The sequence below is a fragment of the Engystomops pustulosus genome, chromosome 1, assembly GCF_040894005.1.
Source record: "Engystomops pustulosus chromosome 1, aEngPut4.maternal, whole genome shotgun sequence".
In the NCBI taxonomy this organism is placed as follows: Eukaryota; Metazoa; Chordata; class Amphibia; order Anura; family Leptodactylidae; genus Engystomops; species Engystomops pustulosus.
The window spans coordinates 164,756,181-164,779,575 of NC_092411.1; the positions used below are offsets into that span (position 1 = coordinate 164,756,181).

The 23,395-nt window shown below is 43.8% G+C and overlaps 1 protein-coding gene across 1 annotated transcript in view; it reads left to right on the forward strand.

The window, feature by feature from the left end:
* The window catches only part of LOC140066215 (phospholipid-transporting ATPase IK-like), a 1,118,040-nt gene that overhangs the window by 62,581 nt on the left and 1,032,064 nt on the right, over positions 1–23,395 (forward strand). Inside the window, exon 2 of the mRNA XM_072113746.1 lies at positions 8,344–8,396. Coding sequence (XP_071969847.1) covers positions 8,354–8,396 — 43 coding nt within the window. The 5' untranslated portion in view covers positions 8,344–8,353. The remainder of the gene's footprint in view (positions 1–8,343; positions 8,397–23,395) is intronic.

The window sequence follows — 23,395 nt, forward strand, 5'->3', positions numbered from 1 at the left end:
GATGATGAGGTGACAGACCCAAGCTGGGTTGATAGGCCGGGTGAACACAGTGATTCTGAGACGGAGGCGAGTCCTATACCAGAACAGGTTGGAAGAGGCAGTGGTGGGGCCAGACGGAGAGGCAGGGCCAGAGCTGGTGCATCAGCGCCAAATGTTTCATGTAGTGAAGATCCCGTGGCGAGGGCTAGATTTTTGAATGTCTGGAGGTTTTTTAAAGAAACACCGGATGACCGACGGCCTGTGGTGTGCAACCTGTGCCACACCAGGTTCAGCAGGGGTTCCACCACTACCAGCTTAACCACCACCAGTATGCGCAGGCATATGAATGCTAATCACCCCACTCAATGGAACCAAGGCCGTTCACCTCCGGCCGGGCACACCACTGCTCCTTCCCCTGTGTCACCTACTGCCTCTGCTAGTCAGCCCCCTGCCCAGGACCCCGGCCCAAACTCCTCCCGTGCGAAAACCACACCTTCGCATCCACGATTCCCCACAGCATCCACCAATGTCTCCATGTGCAGCGTTCAACTCTCCATACCCCAGACGCTGGAGCGCAAGAGGAAGTACAGTGCAACCCACACGCCCAAGCCCTCAACGTCCACATCTCCAAACTACTTAGCCTGGAGACGCTGCCCTATAGGCTGGTAGAGACCGAGGCCTTTCGCAACCTCATGGCCACCCCTTGGTATTCTGTCCCCAGCCGCCACTTCTTTTCCATATGTGCCGTCCCAGCCCTGCACCAGCACGTTTCAGACAACATCATCCGTGCCCTGACCAACGCCGTTTCTGACAAGGTCCACCTGACAATGGACACGTGGACGAGTGCTGCCGGGCAGGGCCACTATATATCGCTGACGGCACATTGGGTAAACTTGGTGGAGGCTGGGACCGAGTCTGACCCTGGGGCTGGTCATATGCTGCCGACGCCGAGGATTGCAGGGCCTACCTCAGTCCACGTCTCTCAGGCCTACTATGCCTCCTCCTCTTCCCACCCCTCCTCCACCTCCTCTTCCGAATTACCATCCCTGGGCATGGCGCCATCAGTCGGTAGCTCTAGGCACAGCAGCAGTGCCGTCGCTAAGTGACAGCAGGCTGTGCTCAAACTGCTGAGCCTAGGCGATAAAAGGCACACCGCCCAAGAGCTATTACAGGGCATCACAGCGCAGACTGATCTGTGGCTGGCACCGCTGAACCTGTAGCCAGGCATGGTTGTGTGTGACAACGGCCGTAACCTGGTGGTGGCTCTTCAACTCGGCAGACTGACACATGTGCCATGCCTGGCCCATGTGTTAAATCTCATAGTTCAGCGGTTCCTCAAGACATACCCAAATCTGTCTGATTTGCTCACGAAGGTGCGCCGCATCTGTGTGCATTTCAGGAAGTCCAGCACAGATGCTGCCACTCTCAGGGCAGCGCAGCGCAGCGCCGCCTCCAACTGCCCGCTCACCGACTGTTGTGTGACGTGCCAACGAGGTGGAATTCAACATTATCCATGTTATCCAGAGTTTACCAGCAGCACAGAGCGATTGTAGACTGCCAGATGTCAACTTCCACCAGAACTGGTAGTCAGGTCAGTCAGCTTCCTCAAGTCTACAATGAGGAGTGGACGTGGATGTCTGATATCTGTCAGGTGCTGAGTAACTTTGAGGAGTCAACACAGATGGTCAGTGGCGATGCCGCTATTATCAGCCTCACCATCCCGCTGCTTGGCCTGTTGAAAAACTCTCTGGTCAGCATGAAGTCAGAAGCTTTGCGCTCGTCAGGTCTGTTTCTCAGCGCATATCAGAGGAGGTGGAGGAGGATGAGGAGGAAGAGGAGGAGAATTTTGGCGAGACAGAAGAGGGGGGCATTGCTCAGTCCTTCACTGTTCAGCGTGTATGGGCAGAAGATGAGGAGTTGGAGGAGGAGGAAATGGACAGTCAGGCCAGTGAGGGGAGTGAATTCTTGCGCGTTGGAACTCTGGCACATATGGCAGATTTCATGCTAGGCTGCCTATCCCGTGACCCTCGCATTCAAAGAATTTATTCCAGCACCGATTACTGGGTATTCACTCTCCTGGACCCACGGTACAAGCAAAATCTTTCCACTCTCATCCCTGGAGAGGAAAGGAGTGTGAGAATGCATGAATACCAGGAGGCCCTGGGAAACAGTATTTCCCTTTTGACAGCGCTAGCGGCAGAGGGCGTACTTCTGCGGGACAAGTAGAGAGGGAGAGTAGGCGAGCAGGCAGCTTGTCCAACACTGGCAGGGGTACGCTTTACAAGGCCTTTGCCAGTTTTATGTCACCCCAGCAAGACACTGTCACCTGTCCCCTGTCTCGGCAGAGTAGGGCTGATCTTTACAGAAAGATGGTGAGGGAGTACGTAGCTGACCATACCATCGTCCTAAATGATCACACAGCTCCCTACAACTACTGGGTTTCAAAGCTGGACATGTGGCACGAACTGGCGCTGTACGCCTTGGAGGTTTTCGCCTGCCCTGCGGCTAGCATGTTGTCTGAGCGGGTTTTCAGTGCAGCTGGTGGCATCATCACCGATAAGCGTACAGCGCTGACAGGCTGACGCTTATCAAGATGAATAAAGCCTGGATTTCTCAGGATTTCCATTCTCCACCAGGTGAAAGAAGCTCAACTTGAAAGAATCCCCTCCTCCTCATTTTCCTCCTTCTCCTCCTCTTTGTACACTAAAGCAGAGGAAACTGGCTATTTTTTGCCAGGGCCAACTGACTCTAGCTATAGTACTCTATGTATTTAATTTTTCTAGAGGGCCACCTACCCGGTCCTCTGTTTTAAACAATTTTTGGGAGTGCCACATACAGGCAATCAATATGTTTAATTTTTCTGGAGGACCACCTACCTGCTCCTCTGGTTTGAAAACTTTTTTGGACTGCCACATACAGGCACTATCCGAGAGACAGGGGCTTGGACAGGCGAAAGCTCGCCTGGCAGCGGACCACCAGCTCCATCCCAAGATTAGGCAGCCTCAGAGGCATCCAAGCATACTGCCCCTGCTGTTTCCTGTCCATTTCACTTCCACGATCCTCCACAGCGTCCACCAATGTCTCCATGCGCAACTTTCAACTGTCTATACCCCGGACGCTGGAGCGCGAGAGGATATACAGCACATCATCCCCTTAGCAAACAAGCTGTGTCAGGCTCATTTTTCGGGTGTTTCACCAGATACGTTATGGAACTTGGTCACTATGTCGCTGCCATGCTGTGTTATCGACTAAATATACCGTCAACCTTTTGTTCACATAGGAAATCATTTCAGCGCTTCTTGCTCACCTCCTTTGGTTCCTCTCTGCCACCCATTGGTTTGAAGCCTGAGTCCATTTGGGGTATGTCGCCATGCCACTCTCTAGCCTGCCACTGCTGCCGCTGCCTCTGCATGCCGTCTTATATAGTGTCAGGGTCAATTATTGGATGTTTTAGATGCTATCTAGCCTCGTTCAGTCACTCTGTCATCGCCATGCTGTTGCCCATAATTTTGGCATAATGGTGCGATTAAGCAGCCTCAGTGGCATCCATGCATGCTGCCCCTGCTGTTCCCTGTCCATTTCCGTGGTGTTTCCATAATTTTCTGAGGTTTCAAGGTGTTTGGCCAAGATTCCCTGTGCAGACTCTTGGTCCCCTTGAAAAATGCTCGATCCTCCCATTGACTTCAATGGGGTTCGTTATTCGAGACGAGCACTCGAGCATCGGGAAAAGTTCGTCTCGAATAACGAGCACCGCTCGCTCATCTCTAGTCAAAATCTTCTTTTCTTTATTGCTTTCTTATATATACTTTCTCAATTTAGACACAATAGTTGGATAGAGCGTAATAAACATTTGTGGTTACTTTAGTTGGATAAGACATAGTGCACGTTTATCATCACTTTGTTGTCTTAGTTGGATGAAGCATGACACACATATTAACAGTCTCTTATCTGGCTTGTAAATTGTTAAGAAAGCAAGATTGTGATATTCAGTGGTGTTTGCTGAGTGTTTGTGAGCATTATATGATCCTACATTTCTCACACACTGTTCAGTTTTCAATCTATTTGCAAGCGTGTGTCTTCTGCGGCGTCTGGTCAGATCTACTGCACAGGTGTGAAGCCGATGTGTGTTAAATAATCCGGAGCTCCGTAACTGCTAGTTCCTTTTAAACCCCTAATGACCGCCCTATCGGAAATCTACGTCGATCATTGAGGGTACTTCTTCTGACGCAACGCCTTTCCAGGGGATCCGATGCCTCCGGATGCTGCCCCGGGTTACGGCGAGTGACCCGAGGCTGCCAGCTTCTGTCCCCGCCGGGTTCCGCCTCCTGGCAGAACCTGGAAATATGTAACTTAGCATGCTCAGCATGCTCAGTTACTTATACTGTACACTGCAATACAAGTGTATTGCAGTGTAAAGGCTTGAACAAGCGATCGAATGAACGTTTGTTCAAGCCAAAAGGTGGAAAATGTGTAAAAGTAAAAAAAAAAAAAAGATTAAGTCATTTTATAATTGTAATCTTCCCAGTTACACATAAAATGCAAATAAAGTATATAAAACACAAAAAAATTACATATTTGGTATCAACATGTTCGTACTAATCTGTATAAAATCAATCAAATATAAATCAATATTGAACCTGCTCGGTGAACACCATCACAAAAAATGTTCTAAAACGTGATTAAAAAAAAGTTACGTTCCCTAATATGATACAACTGAAAATAACAACTCTTTACGCAAAAAATAAGCCCTCAACCAGATCTGACAACAGAAAAATACAGAAGTTATGGCTCTGAAAAGTTGTCAATAGTAAAAAAAATGTGATTTCCTCCAATATTGGTTTTGCTCAGTAAAATAAGATATAAAAAACTATATAAATGAGGTATCACCGCAATCATAGTGAACCAGAGAATAAAGATGAAATATTATTTTTACGTTACGGTGAGCAGGGGAAAAAAAAGTGCTAAAAATCCAAAATAAAAAATGATGATTTTGTTTGTGTCCCCCTTGAAAGAGTTAATAAAATCTCACAAATAAGCTTAGGACCCCCCAAAATAATTATCTTTACATTGTATCTCATCCCGCAAATAATAATCCCTCATATGTTCGCATTACCAAAAAAATTAAATTTTATAGCTTGTACAATATGACAATACAAATCTACTGTGAAATGGCACCTCCATTCATTCTATGCCCGGCCGTGCGCCCACAAAGCAGTTTACCACCACATATGGAAGATCAGTACACTCGGGAGAAATTGGGCATCAAATGTTGCAGAGCGTTTCATCATTTAATTTATTATGAAACCATCAGTTTTGGCCTAAATGAATGTTCTATATATTTATTAGAGTGTCCATGTCACTAACAATATTTAGGGCGAACATATAGATCTCTTAAAGAACGAAGGAAAGAACATATTAGGAACATCAAAACAGGTTTTACCAACCACTATCTCTCTCTCTGCTTTATCGGAAATAACACAGCAGACCCAAAAACTCAAATTTTGTGCACTACATACGGTACCCAAAGATTGGCAGGGGGGAACTATGTTTTTTATAAACTTTGGGGGGTTTCGGCTGGCTGGGGGTACACGTCAGGCTGTATTCCAGCACACGGACCCCCACTCTACCCAACTCCCTTCATCGTTTGTTTATCATTTGTATATCATTCATTTGTTTATCATTTGTTTATCATCTACCATTCATTTTTTTCTCATTTGTTTATCACTTGTTTATCATCTGTTTAGCATTCATTTGTTTATCATTTGTTTATCATTCATTTGTTTATCATCTGTTTATCATTTGTTTTTCTTAAAAAATGATTTCTCAACAAATGATATCTATAAATTACATCCCATTTTGAACTTTATACTTACGATTATCGCCATGACTGTATGTGTTTCATCTTTATCCGTCTAACTTTGCCCAGGTTTTGTACTTGGAGACATTCCCTGTCTTTATTTGATGTTGTCCTATATTTTTATATTTATATTTTTATTCCATATATCTGTGTGGTCAACATTTAGGAGACATAAATAAGAACAGTATTGTGCACAAATAAAGAAATACAAAGGACATGTTGAAAGGCCACAAATACACTAAAGAAAGAATAAAAGAAATCCCATACAGGTCTTCAGTTTTATCCAACATCCAGGTTTTTCTTCCTGTTGAAAGAAAGTATAAAAAGCAGTCATTGAGCACCAGCTATTGAGAAAGGAGGAAGAACCTCTGAAACGCGTCTAGCTTGGCGAGTGAACTTGACTGCGACTGAATCTTATTACATCTTGATACTGAAACTCCACTGTGTCTTCACAGAAGACATATATGCAGCGATACCAAAGAAAAAGTGTGTTTTGTAAATCCTACCAAGGTTAAGGCCGCGGTCACACATACCGCTAGGCGTCCGTTCAAAACGCGTTGCTAGCGCACAGGGGGAGGTCCTAAGCCGATCGCATGCATTTCCAGGGAAACGCATGTGCGTTTGGGCCGAGGACCTCCCCCTGTGCGCTAGCTTCGTGTTATGAACGGCGCCTGGTGGGCGCGACTTTGTCTGTGTTTGCGTTTGCAAGCACAGACAAAGCGCTACGTGTGGCACCAGCCTAAGACTCTCCTTGCACCATTTTTACAAAGGAAATTACTACACCTGGCCAGGTAGGAGTGGAGCACGCCCTTGGAGTAGCAATATCATTGAAAGGAACCAGCAGTTACGGAGCTCCGGATTATTTAACACACATCGGCTTCACACCTGAGCAGTAAATCTGACTAGATGCCGAAGAATAGACACGCTTGCAAGTAGACTGAAAACTTAACGGTGTGCGAGTACTATATGATCCTACATTTCTCACAAACACTCAGTGAACACCACTGGATATCACAATCTTATTCAACTGAAGTGACCACAAATGTGTATTATGCCCTATCCAACTATTGTGTCTAAATTGAGACAGTACATATGAGAAAGCAAAAAAGAAAAGAAGATTTTGACTTTGATATATTTTTGACTTTTAAATCATTTCATGATTAAGACTTTTCTGAAATACCTCAACAGTGTGAACACTGCACAATTACACAATTGTTTCAGGGACTACTACACCTCTTTTACCAACCAGTGTAAATAGTCATACTCACATGCATATTGCTAGTGATTTTCTTAGGTGTATTAGTTTGACATATATATTATTTTGATATATGCATATACGATTGGTAGGTGGGATGTTGGATCTCTAGTACATTAATATTTTAATAAAACTGTATTTAATTGAAAAACATTCTGTGTATTTTATTTGCAACTATAATTGGGTGTACCTTAAACTGGTGCTCTGGACACTTTGTAATTTGTTGCTGATACTTCATTTATTTTTCTCTCTATAATCCTGTAATGCCTCATCGCTACCTTCACTTTTTAGCACCTTAAACGCCTTATCTTTCTCGCTTATTGGTTTCCTTACAAGACTAGTTAGCCACATTGGCTTTTTCTTGTTCCTCTTATGCTTTTTCCCATAAGGTATGTGTTTCTCACAGGACTTTTTCAGAATATATGAGAAAAAGTCCATTTTTTGGGGGGACTTTTGTCTTTGAGAACATTATCCCAGTCTATGCCTTTAAGGTCTTCCCTTAGTTGCTGAAAATTTGCCCTCCTGAAGTTTAGAGTGTTGGTTGCCCCTTTCCTAATGCTCTTAGTAAAGCATAATACAAAATCAATGATATTATGATCCCTATTACCCAGGTTCCCCCAACCTGTAGTTTTGATACCCTATCAGGTCTGTTGGTTAGGATAAGGTTCAGCAGTGCCCCCCTTCTTGTTGGCTCCAGGACTAGTTGCGACAGGTAACTGTCTTTTGTTGTTGACAAGAACCTGCTGCCTTTGAAGGACCTGCAGGTTTCTGCCCCCAGTCAGTATCTGGGTAATAATAAGTATCATTGATACTTGGACCTTTGATGGTCCAAGTAATGAGAGGCATCAATTATGGACCAAATATCCCACAATTTGTCAACTAATACCTCTCAGATACAACAACCTTCCATTATCAGTAGTACAAATATGTAAAAAGCAATCTAGAAGCGCAGCTGTTTTCTTTCACTGAGCTTTTCTTTTCATGTATTAATAATAATAATTTTCAAAATGCAATGTACATTCAGACTTTTGGCTGTACGGAAGTACCTAGTACTGTTTTCTTTTGTCTGTTCAGATCGTCGTGGACATGTTAATCATGCATGCTGTTTCTATTATTGATATATCTACAATATGCCAGGATCCTCAACACCTATAATAAAATAAGACATAAAAAAATGCCAATTAATATTTACCAAACAATATTATTGCCCTATTTATTTATTAATGACTCTCAATTTTTTTATGTGTTTCAGGGGATATACAATGGGTATTTCTGTGAAAGAAGCAGATCCTATAGATGATATAGGTATGTTATTTATAATATAATAATATTTTATGTAATACTGTAAAAGAAATATTTCCATAATTCATACAACTGTGCGTGAATGATAAAGATTAATTACTTATGCTGATGCCTTTTGCAACATCTCTAAGATGGTCTCTGTAGCTCACAGCAGATTTATCAATGTGGCTTTTGGTTTTTAACCCCTTTAAATAATAATAATTCTTTATTTATATAGCGCACACAGATTATGCAGCGCTGCACAAAGCATGTCAAATTGGTACCTGTCCCCATGGGGCTCACAATCTAAACAACCTAACAGTATGTTTTGGCGTGTGGGAGGAAACCGGAGTACCTGGAGGAAACCCACGCAAACACAGAGTGAACATACAAACTCTTTGCAGATGTTGACCTGGGTGGGATTCAAACCCAGGACCCCAGTGCTGCAAGGCAGAAGTGCTACTCACTCAGCCACCATGCTGCCCTTTTAATGAACTGGACCTTTTTTTTTTGCATTTCCATTTTTTTATTAAATTTTTTAATATATTTACAAAAGGCAAAAAAAGTGTCATTTTTGCATTTCCACACTATTTTCCGTTAAAGGATTAAACGTCAGGAAAAAACATTATTGTATTTTGATAGATCTGACATTTTGGGATGCTGGTTATATACTTCAGGGGCTGACAGGCTATATACTAGGGGAACTGGCTGGCTATATACTGCAATGGATTGCAGGCTATATATTGGTTGGGCAGGGTCTGGCAGGCTATATACTGGGGGAGGCTGGCTAGCTATATATTGCAGGTGCTGGCAGGCTATATACTATGGGGGCTGGCTATATACTGCAGGGTCTGGTAAGCTATATACTAGGGGGGCTGGCAGACCAAATACTGGGGAGCTAGTTAGCTATATACGTGAGGGGTAGGGTCTGGCAGGTTATATACTGGGGGGCAGGGGCTGGCAGGCTATATACTGGGGGATATGGGCTGGTCAGCCATATACTGGCTGGAGGAAGTGTCCAATGGATTTCCAACCCTAGGCTTATACTTGAGTCATTAGGTTTTCCCAGTTTTTTAGGATTAAAATGAGCTAACTTGGCTTATACTTGGGTTGGCTTATACTCGAGTATATACAGTAATTTGAATTTTTAGTATTTTTTTTTCTTTACTATTTTTCAGACCCCCTAAGGTACTTTAACCCTAGGTTGTCTGATTGTACCATATACTGTCATACTACAGTATGTCCAAATGACATGTTTACCCTATTCTTAGGGTAGGTACGATTACAGGGATATCAAACTTATATAGGTTTTATATTGTTTTCATACATTTGCAAAAATTAAAACCTCCTCTACAAAAAAAATATTCTTTTTTTTGCCATCTTCTGACGTTAATCACTTTTTCATACTTAAGTGTGCAGAGCAGTGGATGGTGAAACTTTCAAAGATGTCATTTTAAGGGTTTTACAGACTTTTGATGACTTTTTATTACATTTTTAATAATTTCAAAATGGCAAAGTGTAACTTTCCCATTTGTACGCTATTTTCTGTTACTGGATTAAAGCCGGGAAAAACATTATTGTATTTTGATAGATCGGACATTTTGGGACGCTCGCTATATACTGCCCCAGCTAGCAGGCTATATTCTGGGCGGGGGGGGAGATCAGGGGCTGGAAGGCTATATATAGTAGGGGAACTGGCTGGCTATATACTTCAAGGGCTGGCAGGCTATATACTGGAGGGTCTGGTAAGCTATATACTGGGGGGCTGGTTAACCCCTTAACGACTTGGTCCTTTTTAGTTTTTTCACTCACCACCTTCAAAAATCTACAACTTTTAAATTTTTCTACAAAAAGAGCTCTGTGATGGCTTATTTTTTGTGTAACAAACTTCATAGTGACGGTATTTAATATTCCATGCCGTGTACAGGGAAGCGGGAAAAAAATTCCAAATGCAATGAAAATGGTGAAAGAAGACGTTTTCTTGTGGGCATGAATTTTACGGCTTACGTTGTGCACCACAGATGACACGTCTACTTTATTCTTTGGGTCGGCACAATCATGGGGATACCAAATTTGTATAGGTTTTATGTTTTCATATTTTTACAAAAATTAAAACCTCCCGTACAAATTTTTTTTCTTCATTTTGCCATCTTCTGGTGCCAATAACCTTTTCATACTTTGGTGTTCGGAGCTGTGGGTGGTGTCCTTTTTTCCAACTTTTGATGGTGTTTTCATTGCTATAATTTTTAGGACTGTGCGACCTTTTGATCTCTATTTATAGATTTTTTTTTTCAAAATGGCAAAAAAGTGACATTTTCGACTTGGGGCGCTATTTTCCATTACGGGGTAAAACACAGTGAAAAAACATTATTAGATTTTGATATATCTGGCATTTTCGGACGCGGCGATACCTTATTTGTTAATGAATTTTACTGTTATTTTCATATCAGTTCTAGGGAAAGGGGGGTGATTTGAATTTTTAGGTTGTTTTATTATTATTTTTTTTTTAACTTTTACTATTTTTCAGACTCCCTAGGGTACTTTAACCCTCTGTTGTCTGATCAATCCTATGTATGGCAGTATATGGGTATTTTCCTCCTCATTCTTTACGATGTGCTGATAGCCCATTGTAATGAATGGGTTAAAACAAGACTTCCGAGGCTTTGAAAGACCCGAGGCTGTCATGGCAATGGATTGCCGCTCCCTGATGACGTCACGGGGAGCGGCAATTCGCAGCAAGATGGCGCCAATGCGTCGCCATCTTTTTGAAGCCGCAGGGAACTTTGCCGGCGGTGATCGGTGGGAAAACACCGCAAAACACCTTTGCAATATTCAGCAAAGACTAATTGGCTATGGAAAGGGTTTTATGACCCAAGGCTGTCATAGTAACCAATTGCCTCCCCCGATGATTTCACATGGAACAGCGATCAAATCCAATATAGCAGTGTCCACATGCAGCAGACACCCACCTTGTATGTAAGCCCTTTCCATACAGCGGGTACCGACATGTAATGTACAGATACATAAAGGGTTAATTAGTCTGTCAGCAGTATTCTTCAGCTCTTGCACAAAATGCAATTCCATTGTCAAAAAGTCACTGATCTACAGCAGATATTTATAGCCCTATGCATTTAAAAGAAATCTACCATCAAAATCAAGGATGAAAAACCAAAGGCACTCACTCTTCGATCCCGCCACTGTGACTATGGTAATCTTCTTATTTGTATAATAGGATCCTGTAGTACTATCAGTTATTATGCTTTATACCCGGTCCATTCGCGATCCAGCGGCGCGCTCTCTGCGGTGGATTCGGGTCTTCCGGCGATTCACTAAGGTAGTTCCTCCGACGTCCACCAGGTGTCGCTGCTGTTCTTAAGTTCGCCAAGGTCCGCCGGATTTCACGATCCGTTGCTGGGTGCAGGTAAGCGCGTGTCCAGCGACACTTTTTTTGAAAGGTTTTTCACGAATCCGTCGGGTTTTCGTTTGGCCACGCCCCCCAATTTCCGTCACGTGCACACTGGTGCCGATGCGCCACAATCCGATCGCGTGCACCACAAACCTGGGGCAATTCAGGGAAAATCGTCGCAAAACGGAGACATTCGGGTAACCCGCCATAAAAACGTGATTCAGGCCCTTAGTAAATGACCCCCTATGTCTCTTCTGTTTCTAGTTGCCCTGTGTTGTACAGGTGTTGATGCCAAGAATCTTTATTAACGCACTTAAAGTATACAATGCTAAAACACAGTACCCACCATTCCCACAGGACCACCCCACAAATATGCATTCAAACAAACACAAACAATAATAATAATAATCCTTACACCTAACTGTCAAGGAAATATTATTCTTGAATGTGTAAGATTTGTTGAACTATTGGGATATTACAAACTTTGTTGAAATATGTGGCATCCATTGAAGCGTCCAGGCCTCTTTTACAACATCCTGGAGATCCTTACAACCTGATAAACTCTGACCTGCAGAATTTTCTCTGGTGACCTCAAAAGCCATTTGGTCACCTCTCCTCTGCACCTACCCCCACCCCTGCATTTAGGGATTTGGAAACAAAGAACTGTTTAAATATTCCTGGACTCTACCCCCTCATTAAAACTTTGCCCAATCCTGAATGACCCTCTGGACTAATTAATGAATGGGAGGTTCTGAAATCTGACCAAACTGAAAAGATATAAAACAATATGAAATCCAAGAATTGGTGTTCACATTTTGGGGGCTGCTTGACAAGCTGAGTGTGTTCTTTATTTCTCCCACCTCCAGGGAATCAGGATTCACTTTAAGTTGTAAGTTTCTGTTATTTTTCTCCCTTTTTATTTTATAACTGTTTTGCCGTGTTGTGTGTCATTTGTAATTCTTTTATTTTTAATATCTTTTTTATGCACTGATCAACTTTTTGTAATTAAAGATTTTCACTTTAATTTTGGTCCCTGTATGCTCTGCGAACTCATAGCCTGGTGAAGTGGTGGCAGCGGGTCTGGTGCTGGAGCTCTATGAGGTGTGATTTATGCTCAATTTGTGTCCTGAGTGAAAGGTGAGCGTACAGTAGGCTAACCCGTACAGTTGCACCCCAAGTCACGTGACGTGGCGGTGGCGTCCCTGCCGTGACAAAATTGGTTGGCAGCGGTGGGATAAATTCATTTTTGTCAGAGCATTAAGTGTTGGGATTAAGTAACTGACCCCTGCACTTAAGGACTAGTGGAATCCTTGCAAGGAGTACCCTAGTTTTACACGGACCAAATCAGTGCTGTTCTAAGACACACGTGCAAACAGTTCCCCTTCCCCGTTTTTCTTTTCTATCTTTTATTTGGCAAAGGTTGCAGTCAGGGATGGCAACCATCTACAAGAGATAGAGCAAGGAGGCTCTAGTCCACCTCTGTGAGCAGAGAGGTATCGACCCGGCTGACAAGTCCAAAGAGCTGCTGGTTTGTGCTTTGATGGAGCAAGATGCAGAGCAAGGATCTGGCACGGCTCAAGGGAGCCAAGATATGGACATTAATCCTGGAAGAGTTTCCCCTGAGGCTACCCACAGCAGGAGCCCTCAGGAAGGCATGGATGTGTCTCTACAAATGGCCCTACAGCAGCTAGGTGACTGTGATCCTAGCCTGCGTCTGCAGCTTATCCTTCAGTTTAATCAAGCAGCCGCAGAGCGAGAGAAGGAGAGAGCAGCCGCAGAGAGAGAGGAGAGAGCAGCCGCAGAGCGTGAGCGCCAGGCTGATAGAGAATTCAGGCTGGAAATGGCGCGTATTGAAAGGGGTGTCAATTCTCTGCAACCCCAATCCCAAGATGTAGACCCCAAAAGACCTCGTCAAGAACGTTTTCCAGTACTGGACAAGAATGGGGACTTGGACATTTTTCTGCGGTCTTTTAAGAAGACCTGCAGACAATACCATCTGCCCCGTGAGCAGTGGGCACAGTATTTAAGCCCAGGGCTAAGAGGTAAAGCCCTGGAAGTATTTGCTGACCTTCCTCTTGAGTTTGATGAGGACTATGATGCTATAAAAGCAGCTTTGATTAAAAAGTACAACTTAACTCCGGAGGTGTACCGCAAGAAATTCCGGAGCGTAAAGCGAGGACCAACTGATACAGTAGGCAACTTACGGACTACCTTTCTACAGTGGACCCGAGGAATTTCTGTCAACAGCCGTGAGGACCTGGAGGATCTCATGATAAAAGATCAATTTCTGCACATTTGTCCTGTGGATGTACGACAGTTTGTTTGTGACAGGGAGCCTAAAACTACGGATGAAGCTGCGCAGATTGCGGACACCTATACTGCCAACAGGATGCCAGAACCCAGAAAGGATATTACAAACAGCTGGAATGGAGGTAAGCCAGTGGGGAATTCCCCTTCTTCTGCAAATCAACCACCAGGGCGACCTTTTTCTGGTGCTCCAGGGACTAAAACTGTTATTGACAATCGCAAATGTTTTACCTGTAACCAAGTGGGACATCTTAGTGTTGCATACTCCCAGAACACTGTCTGGATCATCACCCTCTGTTTTATTTGTGGCTGGGACAGTGGGGAAAAACAATGATAATCTTCAGTCTGTTACCGTGGGCAATAGGGTCACCGTTGGATTAAGAGACACTGGAGCAGAAGTGACCCTTGTACGTCCAGAAATGGTGGACTCAAATGACATTATTCCAGGAAAAACATTGTCTGTAATAGGGGTTGGGGGAGCTAGCCCTGCTGTACCAATGGCCCATGTGTATCTAGACTGGGGGGCTGGAAGGGGTTTGAGGACTGTGGACGTATCCAACACTATTCCAACTAATGTGTTATTAGGCACTGACCTTGGCAGAATGGTATCTCAATATGTTCCTACTAACCTAGTTGTTCCCTATAAGTTCATAGAAAGATTACTGAAGGTTGCCCATGAAATCCCTCTAGCTGGGCACCTAGGGATACAAAAAACCAAAGCTCGCTTGACGCACAATTTTTATTGGCCCAAGATGGGCACTGACATTGCTAATTACTGTCGGTCTTGCACAGTTTGCCAAAGGGTGGGAAAAACTGGGTATATTCATAAGGCTCCACTGATTCCTCTACCAGTAATTGATGAGCCTTTCCAGCGGGTGGCTGTAATTATCATTGGACCCCTTAAAATACCTAGCAGCTCAGGAAATAAATTTATTAGTAGTTGACTATGCCACTAGATACCCAGAAGCGGTAGCCCTGTCTTCCATACGTGCAGATAAGGTAGCAGATGCATTATTGACTGTTTTCTCTCGTGTTGGATTTCCCAGGGAAATGTTGACTGATCAAGGTACACAGTTCATGTCTAATTTAATGCAAAGCCTCTGTAAGAAAATGCAGGAAGAACATTTGGTAGCCACCCCCTATCACCCTCAGACTAATGGTTTGTGTGAACGCTTTAATGGGACCCTGAAACAAATGCTTAAAATGCTCATTGAGACTGTAGGGAGAGACTGGGAGCGGTACCTTCCCCATCTCTTGTTTGCTTACCGGGAAGTACCACAAGCAGCCAGATCTTGTTGCAGTGAGCTCTGCAGAGTTTTGTGGCACATTACCTATAAAAAAGCAACAGAAAAGTGAGTGTGTGAGCTTGGTGGCGAGTGTGCATTGATCCGAAGTGTGTGCAGAGTCCTAAGTGTGACTTAGGTTTAAGGGACTTAAGTTTGAGGGACTTTAGCAGGTAACTGCTGTATTTTGTGTTACTTTGACTGTAAATTCTTCTTTCCTTCTTTCCGTGCATATTTCTATTGTAATTCCCATTAGAACAATGGACTCCATAAGTGGCATTGCTACACAGTGTACATCCTGTGCCATGTATGCTTTCCTTGGACAGCCGTTTGAGGGGGAATACTGCTGTGTGGGATGTGTGAAAATTGCTCATCTGGAAGCCCAGATTCTGGATCTAAATGAGCAAGTTTCAAGGCTGCGGGCAATTGACAATATGGAGCGAAGTTTGCTGCTCCTGGAGCACAAACTCTCTGGGGAAGATGGGTGTGGGGAGGGAAGTATGGAGGTGCAGAGTGAGGGGGCAGCTAGTTGGGTAACATGGAGAAGGCGGGTAGAGGGAAGAGTTGTAGGGAGTCTAGTCCTGATCTGGTGCACCCCAATAAGTTTGCCAGGCTGGCGGATGAGGGGGATATCAGCTCTGGGTAGCAATGCTGCAGCAAGACGTGGCCTCTAGCAACCAGGGGACTGTCTGCTCCAGTAAGAAGGGTAATGGGAGCACAGGCAAGGTCAGACAGGTGCTGGTAGTGGGAGATTCAATTATTAGGGGAACACACAGGGCAATCTGTCACAAAGACCGTGCATACCGAACAGTGTGTTGTGGATCGGGTTGACAGATTACTGGGAGGGGCTGGTGGGGAACCAGCAGTCATGGTCCACATTGGCTCTAATTACAAAGTAACAGGTAGGTGGAAGGACCTTAAAAATTATTTCAGGGATTTAGGCCATAAGCTCAGGGCAAGGACCTCAAAGGTAGTTTTCTCCGAAATACTGCCTGTACCACATGCCACACCAGAAAGGCAGCGGGAGATCAGGGAGGTAAATAAGTGGCTCAAAAGTTGGTGTAGGAAGGAGGGTTTTGGGTTCATGGAGAACTGGGCTGACTTTTCTGTCGGCTACAGGCTCTACAGTAGGGATGGGCTGCACCTCAATGGGGAGGGTGCAGCTGTTTTGGGGGAAAAATGGCTAGAAAGTTGGAGGAGTGTTTAAACTAGAGACCTGGGGGAGGGCAACTACACTTGTGCAGGGCAAAAGACAGTGCAGATAGAAAGCTGGGAAGAGTCATAGACCATGGGGGAGGAAGGCGGGCTGGAATAAGATTGGGGAATAAGAACAAAAGGAATACGGACAGGGAAAACCATATGAAGTGCATGTACACAAATGCCAGAAGCCTCACAAACAAAATGGAGGAACAGGAACTCTTGATGTTGGAGCGGAAATATGATATAGTGGGTATCAGCGAGACATGGCTGGACAGTAGCTATGACTGGGCTGTTGCTATAGATGGTTATAGTCTTTTTAGAAAAAATCGTATAAATAAAAAAGGGGGAGGGGTTTGTTTATATGTGAATTCTTGCCTCAAGCCTGTCTTGCGAGATGACATCAGTAACGCAAATGCAAATGTGGAGTCCCTATGGGTGGAGATAAGGGGAGGGATAAAGAATAATAAAATATTACTAGGGGTTTGTTATAAGGCTCCAAATATAATGGAGGCAACAGAGGAAATGCTGATAAGTGAAATGGATGCGGCTTCAAAGCAAGGTGAAGTACTTATCATGGGGGACTTCAATTACCCAGATATTGACTGGGGAGCAGAAACATGCAGGTCCTTCAAAGGTAGCAGGTTCTTGTCAACAACAAAAGACAATTACCTGTCACAGCTAGTCCTGGAGCCAACAAGAGGGGAGGCACTGCTGGACCTTATCCTAACCAACAGACCTGATAGGGTATCAAAACTACAGGTTGGGGGGAACCTGGGGAATAGTGATCATAATATCATTGATTTTATACTACGGTTTACTAAGAACGTTAGGGAAGGGGCAACCAACACTCTAAACTTCAGGAGGTCAAATTTTCAGCAACTAAGGGAAGACCTTAAAGGCATAGACTGGGATAATGTTCTCAAAGACAAAAGCCCCCCCAAAAAAATGGGAATTTTTCTTATATATTCTGAAAAAGTCCTGTGAGAAACACATACCTTATGGGAAAAAGCATAAGAGGAACAAGAAACAGCCAATGTGGCTAACTAGTCTTGTAAGGAAAGCAATAAGCGAGAAAGATAAGGCGTTTAAGGTGCTAAAATGTGAAGGTAGCGATGAGGCATTACAGGATTAAAAAATAGGCTGCAAAAATAGAGACTGAGAGAAAAATTGCCAGAGAGAGCAAAAATAATCCCAAATTATTTTTCAAGTATATAAATGATAAGAAACTATTTTCCCTTAGAAATAACATGGGGGTCATGGTGGAAGGAGATGAGGAAAGGGCGCCTTCTCAAGCAGGAAAATCCCAGGACCCCCATCTTTACCCAGGAAAATCCCCTGGTGGAAGACACAATCAGGAATAATGTAAATTCTTTTTGGAATGTCAACAGTTTAACCCAGGAAGAGGTACGGCGTCGCCTTGGAACCACTAAGATAGATAAATCACCGGGGCCAGATGGCATACACCCCCGGGTTCTGCATGAACTATGTACCGTGATAGACAGACCCTTACTTTTAATATTTGAAGATTCACTGAGGACTGGTTATGTTCCACAGGACTGGCGCATAGCAAATGTGGTACCAATATACAAAAAAGGATCAAATAGCGATCCTGGAAACTACAGACCCGTGAGTCTAACTTTTGTGGTGGGGAAAATATTTGAGGGGTTTGTTAGAGATGCTATCCTGGAGTATCTCACTGTGCACAACCTTATAACCCAGCGTCAGCATGGGTTTATGAGAGATCGGTCCTGTCAGACTAATCTGATTGGTTTCTACGAGGAGGTAAGTTCAAGACTGCATCTGGGGGACGCTGTGGATGTTGTATATCTGGACTTTTCAAAGGCATTTGACACCGTGCCACATAAAAGGTTGGTATTTAAAATGAGACTGCTGGGAATAGGAGAAAATCTGTGTATTTGGGTAAGTAATTGGCTTAGTGATAGAAAACAGAGGGTCGTCATTAATGGCACATTCTCAGATTGGGTTGAGGTTACTAGTGGAGTGGTCAGTATTGGGGCCACTTCTTTTTAATATTTTTATTAATGACCTTGTAGTGGGTTTACACAGTCAAGTTTCAATATTTGCAGATGATACTAAGCTGTGTAAAGTAATAAATACTGAGGTCGATAGTTTAGCATTACAGAGGGATTTGTGGAAGCTTGAGGAGTGGGCAGAGAAATGGTTGATGAGATTTAATGTAGATAAATGTAAAGTTATGCACTTGGGCCATGGAAACAAAAAGTATAATTATGTTCTAAACGGTCAATTACTTGGTAAAACTGGAGCTGAAAAGGACTTGGGGGTATTGGTTGATGGTAAACTTAATTTTAGTGACCAGAGCCAGGCAGCTGCTGCCAAAGCAAATAAAATTATGGGATGTATCAAGAGAGGAATAGATTCTCATGATAAAGACATAGTTTTGCCCTTATACAAATCGCTGGTCAGACCACACATGGAATATTGTGTACAGTTTTGGGCACCAGTGTATAAAAAGGATATAGTAGAGCTGGAACGGGTGCAGAGGAGAGCAACCAGGATTATTAGGGGAATGGGGGGATTAGAATACAATGACAGATTACAAAATTTGGGATTATTCAGTTTAGAAAAAAGACGACTGAGTGGAGACCTCATTACAATGTACAAATACCTGAACGGACAGTACAAGGATCTCTCCAAAGATCTTTTTATACCTAGGCCTGTGACCAGGACAAGGGGGCATCCTCTACGCCTAGAGGAGAGGCGATTTTACCATCAACATAGACAAAGGTTCTTTACTGTAAGAGCAGTGAGACTATGGAACTCTCTGCCGCAGGAGGTTGTTATGGCGGACTCTATGTACATGTTCAAGAGAGGCCTGGATGCCTTTCTGAAGAGCAAAAATATCACAGGTTATGGGGATAAAACATTTATTTAATTCTTAAAGGTTGGACTTGATGGACTTGCGTCTTTTTCAAGCCTTATATACTATGATAATAAGCATCCACCGGTTTCTCCCCATTTGAGCTTATTTATGGGAGAAGAGTAAGGGGGCCTCTTGATCTGATTAAGGACACTTGGAAGGGTAACGTAGGGATGCAAGGAGTCTCTGTGGTAGAATATGTACTGAGACTTAGGGAAAAGATGCAGACCCTGAGTAACTTAGTGCATGAGAATATGTCCATAACCCAGACCAGTCAGAAACTGTGGTATGACCGAAATGCCAGACAGAGAATATATGAAGAAGGTCAGAAGGTCTGGGTGCTGGTTCCCATGTTGCAAAACAAACTACAGGCTGCATGGGAGGGCCCCTATACTATATGCAAACGATTAAATGATGTTAACTATGTTGTGGCCCTCGATGAGGCAAATAAACGCCAAAAGGTTTTTCATGTTAACATGTTAAAAGCACATCATGACAAGGGAGCTTGTGTAATGCCTGTTTGTAGTTTGCCAGATGAGGGGGTGGGGGATCCTCTATTAGACCTTGTGTCTGAGCCACAAAGCAAATGGTCCCTTGACACTGCACAATTCAACCCCCACCTCTCCCATACTCAGAAGTGTGAGCTCAGGGAGGTACTCAATGCCTTCACAGATACCTTTACCCAGAAGCCTGGGAGAACTCATTTAGCTGTTCACAGGTTGGACACTGGCAATCACCTGCCCATAAGGCAATCTGCTTATCGGGTTTCAACTGAGGTCAAATCTAATATTAAGGATCAAATAGAAGAGATGTTGGCCCTAGGCGTAATACAAAAATCTCAGAGTGCATGGGCCTCCCCTGTAGTCCTTGTGCCAAAGAAGGACAGAACCACACGGTTCTGTGTGGATTACAGAAAGCTAAACTTAATTACCACATTTTATGCTTACCCCATGCCAAGAATAGATGAGTTATTAGATCACCTGGCTAGTGCTTCCTACCTTACCATTATGTAGGGTAGGGTACTGGCAAATCCCTATGACAAAGGACGCTCAGGAAAGGTCTGCCTTCATAACTCCCTTTGGGCTGTACGAATTTTTGGTCATGCCATTTGGTATGAAAAATGCCCCTGCCACCTTCCAAAGGTTGGTCAACCAACTCCTGGAGGGACTGGATAGCTTTGCAGTTGCATACCTTGATGACATAGCCATTTTCAGCAACTCATGGGGGGAACACCTGCAACATCTGACACAGGTGATGGAAAGACTCAAAAGGGCAGGTTTGACTGTCAAACCGGAGAAACGTCAGATAGCAATGTCAGAAGTGCAATATCTGAGACACTGTGTCGGAGGTGGGGTCCTACGCCCTGAACAGGGGAAAGTAGATGCCATAACCACATGGCCCACCCCTAGAACTAAGAAACAAGTCATGTCTTTCCTAGGGACAGCCAGCTATTATAGGAAATTTGTGCCAAACTACAGTGCGCTGGCTAAACTCTTGACAGACTTAACCAAGAAAAAACTTCCCCAAATTGTTGCATGGACCAATCAGTGTGAAGAATCATTTTCAGCCTTAAAAGATGTATTGGCCAGTTCACCTGTTCTCCAGGCCCCAGATTTCACCCGCAGATTTTTAGTACAAACTGACGCCAGCACATACGGACTAGGTGCAGTCCTTAGTCAGGTAAACCCGAAAGGAGAAGAGCACCCAATACTTTACCTAAGTAGGAAACTGTTGCCCCGGGAGGTTGCATATGCCACAATTGAAAAAGAGTGTCTGGCAATTGTGTGGGCTCTGCAAAAACTGCAGGCATATCTGTATGGGCGTAACTTTACGGTGATCACAGATCATAATCCACTTAGCTGGCTTAATAGGGTGGCTAGGGACAATGGGAAGTTGCTCAGATGGAGCCAGAGAATGAAGGGGAACAGGGAAGATGGAGATTAACAGGGGAACTGATTAACTGGGAGATAGATGAAAGTGGTAACAGATTAGCAGGTTAACAGGGAAACAGGATCATATTAACAGTGAAACAGAATCAGATTAACAGGGAAATAAAATATCAGGGTAGGATTTAAGATATCCTCTTTTAGTGTGCGTTGGCTGTGTTTCTAATTATTAAATTATTGCATGTGTGCACGGTAGCAAGGAAATGAATCAGACTACCACTGATACAAGACATGCTCATGCCATTGCCCGGGACAGATCAGCACTGTGCAAGCTTTATTTGTTCTATCAGTCTACATAGGAAAGAAGCAAAAGTGGGAGGAGAATACAAATCAAAACATGAGCTGAGTTCCCAGCTCATGTAGTCTCTTGATTGGAGAACTTCCCTGCTGTCGCACATTGACGTCAAGTCCGCATTCCTTGGCTTCAAAACGTTGAGGTGCGGTCCACAATAGCGGCGCCATCTTGAGTTCATTGTTTCTATCACAGTATATTTTAGGAAAATAAGCAATTAGAAATGACAGGATTTGATCTATCAGGTAGGTTTACCTTAACCATATGATGTCTTCTGTGTGGCAATCCTCCTAGTTGCCCCAGTCTTCAGGGGAGATCTTCCTTTCTCCTCCTCTACCCCAATGTCATTTATAAGTCTATCCTTTGTATATTCCCCCCAAAATGGTGGACAGATGTTTTACCCATCCTATACTGTATATCCAGTACAGGATTTGTATTTAGTCACCCATACAGCGCCCTCTGGTGGGAGAAACAAAAGAACCTGGATTTGTGAGGGAATAGAATCCATTTTATGATGTGTTATCACACTATGTATCTTTACAACCCTATGCTTAGTACCATTCCCTGTGCACACAGATCATTTTACACTGATACATCCTGTTGAAGGCAGAGGAATGTTACGCATGCTCTGTAAGTTTCTTTGTCCCAAGAACCTATAAAAACTCTCTCTGCTACCTAAATAAATTGGAATGCTCAAACACATGAGGGTCTGAGTGGTTCACTGAGCAGCTTGTACTATACAATGATTTGGACACACATCACATCCGAGAAAGGAGATTTTTCTCCAGCAGATTCTCATCCTGAGATATAGGTCTGAAGTGTCTCTGAATAACTGGTCCTGGCAAATTGAAACTATTTTCCCATAATAAAAGGAGGGTGATTCGGAGTATAGTCAGACAGTAGGTGTTCTCGTTATGGAGTGATTGACACCTTAAAGGCATGTGGAGACTTAAAGCCATAGATAATCCACTAGATAATTCTGGGAAGTATGCAAATGCGTTTACCAAGGTGTTAAATGGAAAATAATGGAGCTCATTTACTAACGGTCCGAATCGCCCACTTTCGTCGGGTTTCCCAATTTTTTTTTCGATTTGCGGCGAATTGCCCCGGGATTTTGGCACACGTGATCGGATTGTGGCGCAAAAAAAAATTTGTGGTGGAAGAATAGCATGTATCTACAACATTGAGAGTGGAAATTTGTACTAAGTAGGGATGAGCGAGCACTAAAATGCTCGGGTGCTCGTTATTCGAGACAAACTTTTCCCGATGCTCGAGTGCTCGTCTCGAATAACGAACCCCATTGAAGTCAATGGGAGACTCGAGCATTTTTCAAGGGGACCAAGGGTCTGCACAGGGAAGCTTGGCCAAACACCTGGAAACCTCAAAAAATGATGGAAACACCACGGAAATGGACAGGAAACAGCAGGGGCAGCATGTATGGATGCCTCTGAGGCTGCTTAATCGCACCATTATGCCAAAATTATGGGCAACAGCATGGCGATGACAGAGTGACCGAATGAGGCTAGATAGCATCTAAAACATCCAATAATTGACCGTGACACTATAGAAGACGGCAGGCAGAGGAAGCGGCAGCAGCGGCAGGCTAGAGAGTGGCATGGCGACATACCCCAAATGGACTCAGGCTTCAAACCAATTTAAAAAATTCCTTTTGGCGAGGATAACGTGTAGC